Source organism: Plectropomus leopardus, unplaced genomic scaffold (genome assembly GCF_008729295.1).
Source record: "Plectropomus leopardus isolate mb unplaced genomic scaffold, YSFRI_Pleo_2.0 unplaced_scaffold15163, whole genome shotgun sequence".
Lineage (NCBI taxonomy): Eukaryota > Metazoa > Chordata > Actinopteri > Perciformes > Serranidae > Plectropomus > Plectropomus leopardus.
The window spans coordinates 1-7,362 of record NW_024616238.1 but is presented as its reverse complement, the minus strand read 5'-3'; the positions used below and the strand labels follow the sequence as shown (position 1 = coordinate 7,362).

At 42.3% G+C, this 7,362-nt stretch overlaps 2 protein-coding genes across 2 annotated transcripts; one reads left to right on the top strand and one right to left on the bottom strand.

Annotated features, from left to right (window-relative positions):
• Positions 1-157: 157 nt before the first annotated feature.
• Positions 158-1,776, top strand: LOC121964302 (vesicle transport protein SEC20-like; the record flags this gene model as incomplete). The annotated part of the gene is made up of 2 exons (XM_042514515.1): positions 158-276; positions 458-1,776. Coding segments are annotated over 2 exons (316 nt in total), but the record flags the coding sequence as incomplete, so codon positions are not given.
• A 197-nt stretch (positions 1,777-1,973) lies between these two features.
• Positions 1,974-5,578, bottom strand: LOC121964303 (stanniocalcin-2-like; the record flags this gene model as incomplete). The annotated part of the gene is made up of 2 exons (XM_042514516.1): positions 1,974-4,028; positions 5,367-5,578. Coding segments are annotated over 2 exons (534 nt in total), but the record flags the coding sequence as incomplete, so codon positions are not given.
• Positions 5,579-7,362: the final 1,784 nt, after the last annotated feature.

Sequence of the window (7,362 nt, the reverse complement as noted above, 5' to 3'; positions counted from 1 at the left end):
ATTTCTGGCCTCCTGGTAGAAACAGGATGCTCAGAAACTATTCCAGAGGAAACGCACATTTCTTGGAATCTTAACAAACTTTGACTTTTACAGATACGATAAATAAAACAACACCATATTTATCACCAAGTCTTCTTTCTGTGTGTTTTTATCTCAGGAAGGTGACCAAAGAAAGTTTAGTGGAAACCAGCAGCAACATCACGGAGAGTCTGATGTCTATTAGCAGGATGATGGCTGAACAGGTGAAGCAGAGCGAGGACACCATCGGCACGCTGGGTAAGAACAAAAAACTACTTTGTCCAAGTGTTCTGGATGTTGTGGTCGTGTACAAAAGGTAAATCAAATGAAAGCAAAATCAAATGTTTTTTTCCTGTGAAAATAATTTCATATATATTTCTCCTTTCAACATTTTTTACCCATCTTCTAACCTTTCATACCTTTCGTGCTCCTTTCACAGCCACCTCCTCCAGGACGGTGCAGGAAACCAACGAGGAGTTTAAGAACATGACGGGAACCATCCACCTGGGGAGGAAACTGATCCTCAAGTACAACCGGCGGGAGCTGACAGACAAGCTGCTCATTTTCCTGGCTCTGGCGCTCTTCCTCGCCACCGTCCTCTACATCCTTAAGAAACGTCTCTTCCCCTTCATTTAGCTGGCCAGCTGAAGAACGCGTCCAGGCTTCAGGAACAATGTTTTCCAGTTATTTCACTCAGCAGAAAGTTACCGCAAGGACTTGTAGCAGGTATGGACTACATGTAGAGTTGGAAGCAATCCTGAGACTTGACTGCCACACATAGAGACAGTGCCACGTGAAAATATTTTTTCTTTTTGGCACCCTATGTTTTTGGCTAAAACTGAAAATGTAGGTTTAAAAAGTGTATATGAAGGGTGTTGTTAAACTGGCATTATGGGGTTTCATGCAGCAGCAGTGATAGGTTTTAAAGCCTCGGCATCCTTCAAACAAACTTGTGCTGTTCAACCATCCCTAAAGTCAGAAGTTTCTTTACTTTGAGCACGTGGTCACACTTGATGCAGGGATGAAAAGACTGCTCCTTCTGGTTGCTATACACTGCCTTTTTTTTTAGAAAAGCACTTTGAAGCATACCAAGGCCTTAATACTTCATTTGTCATTCAGAGCTAACCAGGGACAAAGCCATAGAATGTAATAACCCTCTATTTGTTTACTTTTTGTCAAATTGTATGACTTTTTGTTGAAGAAATACTTCTCTCCCCCAAATTATTATTTGGATATCAATTACTAAAAGCATGTTACATTGAATTTGTGAAGAAAATTGTTTTTCTCAACTGCCTCAACGGTGAACGAGGAATCTAAAAACAGAAAATTCTTCATGGATTGAAGTGAAAGGGGGCTGTGTGCAGCAAAACTACATGGAGACATGAGTTTACAAACTTTCACACAGCTCATGCAGTATAATCCAAGCCTTGTTTATCCAGTCGTATGCTCAGCACTTTGCAAACAAATAGTCCTTTCAAACGGGGAACTGAACTAAAAGTGAAATTTATCCTTGCTCAGACTCTGTTTACAAACATAGTGATCTTACCTCGCTGAGCTTGTGAGTTGCTGGTCTGCCGCTGCCTTAAATAGTTTGTGTTGTTGTATGAGTTTGTTTTTTTTAAACGGTTAGTTAGGATTCACTATACAAACTACCGATCAAGGCAGCAGTAGACCATCAGGTCCCATTTTAAGTTAGGTAAAACTGTTTTTTTGTTATTGTAATCTGGCTTTAAAGAGAGCATAGCTTAAGTTTCACTTTCCATTCCATGTCGAAAAGGGCCGTCTGTGTAAATGACTGGACACTTGAGACTCGGATTATACTGCCCGAAGTGTGCGAGAGTTTTTAAACAAATGTTTTGATAATAGTTTTGCTGTTGTTAAACACAGCCACCTTTTACTCCAATTCAACAAGTTCTTACTTGCATGATTTAAAAATAATCAAGACATGCAAGAACAAAGTTTTGTTTACAAATTTAGCCTAACACACACTGGATGCATAAGTGCCCAGATCGGTGTCGGTTGCTCATCAGCAGCCACCTGACCGTTCACACCAGTAGTCATTTCTCCACGCCAGTCAGCAAGCGATTCAGCTCCTCTGCTCTGTTCTGTTCACATGTGGAGCTCTGTCTCTGTTTGCCTGTGTGTGTGTGTCTTTCAGTGTGTCAGCGTGTCTCTCTCGCTCACTGATTAGACACGACAGGAAGCATGGGTTGCATATTTCATCATCTATCATAATCATATTTATATCATATATTATAACAAATACATCCTTTCTGTTGTCAATAATAGATTAGTGTGTTTTCTCGCCAGATTCGGTCGCAGAAAAAAAGGACCTGAGGCCAAAATTACTGCTGCAGATTGCAAGTTGCGGCGTGTCCTGTGTGAATAGCCAAATTGTTTTTTGTTTGATTGTTTTTTAGGGGCATCTTCCCTTTATTAACAGGACAGTTTTAGATAGACAGGAAAGGCGGGAGAGAGAAGGGGGAATGACACACAGCAAAGGGCCGTAGACTCGAACCCCGGCAGCTGCAGAGGCCTCAGCCACATGGGGCGCACACTCTACATGTTGAGCTGAAGGTCGCCCCATAGCCAAATTATTTAAGAAGATCTTGACGTAAATTGTCCTGCTTTGCGCGATTCCGTTAATGGTGTGAACCCAGCCTGACACGGGGTGAGTAATTGATCTACAAATGGTAATTTGGGGGATGAAGTTTTTCTTCAAGTGTGCATATTTGTCTGAACTGGACGGTTATTTTAAGATGCTGTTGTTACAGTTATTAACAAGTTTACATTGTGCCTTTCGTCGTTCCAATCAGATGTGCGCACAACTAATCTGGATATCTGATAACTTACTGTGAAGGGCGTCCAGCATGTTGAGTCAGACTGTGTGTGTGAATATTGAGCAATGTTTGTTAGAATAAAATTGAATGTTGGGAGAAACCTTGTTGTGAAGCATTGCCACAGCTGAGCCAGTAGATGGCAGGATACCCAACATTTACTGAGCTGAGTGAAGATCTGTTTTACAGCACAGGACTGACTAATTACCACATGTCTCTCTGTCCAGTGACATCATTGTATTTTATTTAATCTCAATCAAAATGTTTACAAATGTACTTTCAGATTCATTTAAATAAAAACTTACAAAACATAGCTTGCAACCTGGGGTCTGCATGAAATTGAATCGTTCAAGTAGAACATCAGAAATACACATTTATAACACATCATAACCAAAGAGTGCTTCCCTTCCTGCAGACTGCACCCTGTCTGTCTACAAGATGACATTTGATAGTGTGTCAACTATACGGTGCATAATATTACAATCCTCATAAATACAAAAACAGATTTAAATAGGTAGTATACCTTTGAGCCATCAGCTGCACTTGAGCTTTTCCCTGTAGTGTTTACTCGTATGTGTCCATGCCCTTTGCTGAAGGATACAGTAACTGTGGTAAACTGATGTTAAGTGAGGTAGATAATTGGTTTTCATTCTTGTACAAAGTCAAATGTAAAGAAAATATTAATATAGCCCAAATACCCAACAGATTAAACAAGTTATGCTGCACTGCTCTCACCAGCGGTACGACGCAAAACTACCACCAATACTACTCATTCTACTACTAATATAACAGAAATAAGTGCATGATCTTTGTGTACCCTGTCTGCACCTCTGTGTAACTCACTGCTCTGTTTATGAAGCAGTGACATTGGATCTCTCAGACAGACTAAATTCGGTCGCATTGTCGATCGGACTGAGCCTGTTCCTGTCCTCTGGTTCGGACGCTCTGGTTGGCTGCTGCAGAGGTTCTTGAGGGCTCATAGGCCAGGGCACGGTCGGTGGTGGAGAAGTGGTAGGCTGTGGAGCGTCCGATTGGCTGAGAGAGCAGGTGCTACTGAAGCTGCTGCACAGCGAACCCCAGTTTTGCTCGCACTGCCTGCGCAGCCGGCGGCCGACCCACAACCTGACCTGGTCTCCGCACTTCAGCAGGAAGTTCATCAGCTCCACGTATGGTCTGGTAAGAAAAACACACACAAGACAGAATGACCTGCTGTTTTCCCTTCCAACACAAACACCACAGCAGCTATTTTGACTTCTCATGCTAGTCAAAGCACAGGTGTCAACTAATAACATCTCAGTAAGCCATGATAGTGAACCAGCATGTGCAATACCAGGACCCTGAAACTAACGCAGCTAAAAAGAATTTAGCCATTATTAATCTTAAGATTTATATCTGAGCTTCTCCTGCTGTGACAGGTCAGAAGAAGAGGTTTCTTAAAGAGAAACTTTTTTCCGAGTGCTTGTGTCTTAGTGATGAAAAGGAACAAAACTGTTTAAAAAATGAGTCGAGTATTGAGAGAGAGGGCTGCAGCCAGCAGCAGCTGCAAAACTGCAATGTATCCACTGGGGGAACTGTGCACTTTTAAAATACATCCATTAAAAGTCATTGTTTTTGCTAGGAATAGGCTTAGGGCTGTACCCCAGTCAAATTTGATCTGGCTGTTTTTTTTCTTATTTAAAGTTTGAACAGGCTAAACAGGACGTTAAGAGTAACAGCAGCATTCAAACTAACAAACGAACAGCAGTAAGGACTGAAATGGTAATATGCAGCAGCATTTTTTGCAGACCCTACATATCAAACAAAAGCTAGAGACTGTATCGTATTAAGTTGCTGTGAGCTGTAAATTTACCACTTCTCAGCAGAAAAAAAAAACGTTTTCTCAGAGTTCTCGTCCTCTGTCACTGCCTGTAAGTAGCGTGAAAATAAAGAGCGCTCACTCTGCTCCAGAATCTGGGGACCAAAACGTCTACAGCACTCAGTAAAAAAAAAAACAAGCAGTGGATGTAAATTAATGTTGCCAAGTGCCCGAGTGTTAACACTGCAGTCTGTTTTGCTGCTGCCAGCAACAGTGCTCTCGCTCAGTACTGGGCCAGTTTTAAAATGTTTGCTCCTATTGTCACTTACATGAGAAAAGAAGGTCCATGTTGAAAAATACGGAAGCTGCCGCTTAAATGAAAGGCTAGAGGGCCCACAAGCAGGAAAGGGTTAACATGTTTCCAGGAGAGGTACGCTGTTTATTTATTTATTTATTTCTTGATAAAAGCACTAAATTATTTATCTGTAATGCTAAAATGTAGTGTAAAAGTAGCACAAGCAGAGGAGAGTCACTTTAGCTACCATAAGCCATACGATTGCTTGAGGATTGCGTTATATCTTTTATCAAAAATGAGATACTCTGAACAACAAAGAGTACTGCATCTTTCACAGAGGATGGTTTCAGGGATGTGTGTCGTTTTCCTCCGAGTGGTGATAAAAGCCTACTGATTATTTGTTTGTGTCTGTTTCTCTCACCCTGGGGGAAACATCAGGTGGAACTGGACCAGGCTGCCCATGGTATCCATGTGGTCCTGCAGTGCCAGGCAGAGCTGGTGTTTGGAGTAGCACTCTCTCTGGAGCAAGAACACCATCTCCTTTACTGCAGAGCACCGGCGGCTCACACAGCTGAAGCGCTGCCGCAGTCCCAGCGCCATGCACCGCAACGCGTCCTTCACAAATGACTTGCCCTGGGAGAAGGAAGAAAGCAACAGGAGGAATAAGTGAGACATTTTTGAGGCGTTTTCGGCCATTTTTTCGACATGCTAAATTATGTTCTTGGCCTATTTTGACCTTTATCTCCAGTTTGCATACTATCAAGCATCTCTACAAGCTATAATATGTCATTTTCAGCCATTTTTATGATGCGTAAAAAATTTGACATTTGTCGACATGCTATACTATGGCGTTTTTTGGCCATTTTTTTCAACATGCTAATCTATGATTTCTTGGCCATTATTGACCTTCATTTCCATATTGTATACCATAATGTATCTCTACAAGTAGTAGTTTTTAGCAGTTTTCAGTTGTTTTTTGGAGATGACATTTTTGCCATACTATAACCTTGCTTCTTCGGCCATTTTTTCGACATGCCAAAGTAGGGTGTTTTTGACTATTTTTGCAACATTCTTTGCCATGGTGTGTCTTGGCACGCTGTTTGAAGTAGTTTTTTTCAGTTTTCAGCTGTTTTTGGGAAATGTCATTTTTTAACATTTTTGCTATAGTATAGCCTTGGTGTTTTTGTCATTTTTTTGACATGCCAAATTGGGATGTTTTTGAGTATTTTTGCAAAATTCAATTCTATGGCATGTCTTACCACGCTATTTTATTTTGATTTAAGCAGTGTTCAGCTGTTTTTGGGAAATGCCGTTTTTTGACAGTTTTGCCATACTATAGCCTTGGTGTTTTTGTCATTTTTTCGACATACCAAATTAGGGTGTTTTTGTCTATTTTTGCAACATTCTTTGCTATGGCATGTCTCAACATGCTATCTTATGTTGATTTGAGCAGTTTCCAGCTGTTTTTTGGAAATGCCATTTTTTGAAATTTTTGCCATACTATAGCCTTGCTTCTTCGGCCATTTCTTCGACATGCCAAATGAGGGTGTTTTTGACTATTTTTGCAAGATTCTTTGCTATGGTGTGTCTTGGCACGCTGTTTGAAGTAGTTTTTAGCAGTTTTCAGCGGTTTTTGGGAGATGTCATTTTTTGACATTTTTGCTTCTTTGTCCATTATTTCGACATGCCAAATTGGGGTGTTTTTGAGTATTTTTGCAAAATTCTATGCTATGGCATGTCTCACCACGCTATTTTATTTTGATTTAAGCAGTGTTCAGCTGTTTTTGGGAAATGCCGTTTTTTGACAGTTTTGCCATACTATAGCCTTGGTGTTTTTGTCATCTTTTCGACATGTCAAATTAGGGTGTTTTTGACTATATTTGCAATGTGAGCTGGGCGGCAGCCAAAGGCGGGGACCTTGGCGGTCCGATCCTCGGCTGCAGAAGCTAGCTCTGGGGACGTGGAATGTCACCTCTCTGGTGGGGAAGGAGCCTGAGCTGGTGCGCGAGGTTGAGACGTTCCGACTAGATATAGTCGGCCTCACCTCGACGCATGGCTTGGGCTCCAGAACCAGTCTTCTTGAGAGGGGATGGACTCTCTTCCACTCTGGAGTTGCCACTGGTGAGAGGCGCCGGGCAGGGGTGGCAATACTTATTGCCCCCCGGCTCGGTGCCTGCACGTTGGAGTTTACGCCGGTGAATGAGAGGGTAGCCTCCCTCCGCCTTCGGGCTGGGGGACGGATCCTGACTGTTGTTTGTGCCTATGGTCCAAACAGCAGTTCAGAGTATCCACCCTTTTTGGAGTCCTTAGACGGGGTGCTGGAGAGTGCTCCTTCTGGGGACTCCCTCGTTCTGCTGGGGGACTTCAACTCTCACGTTGGCAGCGACAGTGAGACCTGGAGGGGCGTGATCGGGAGG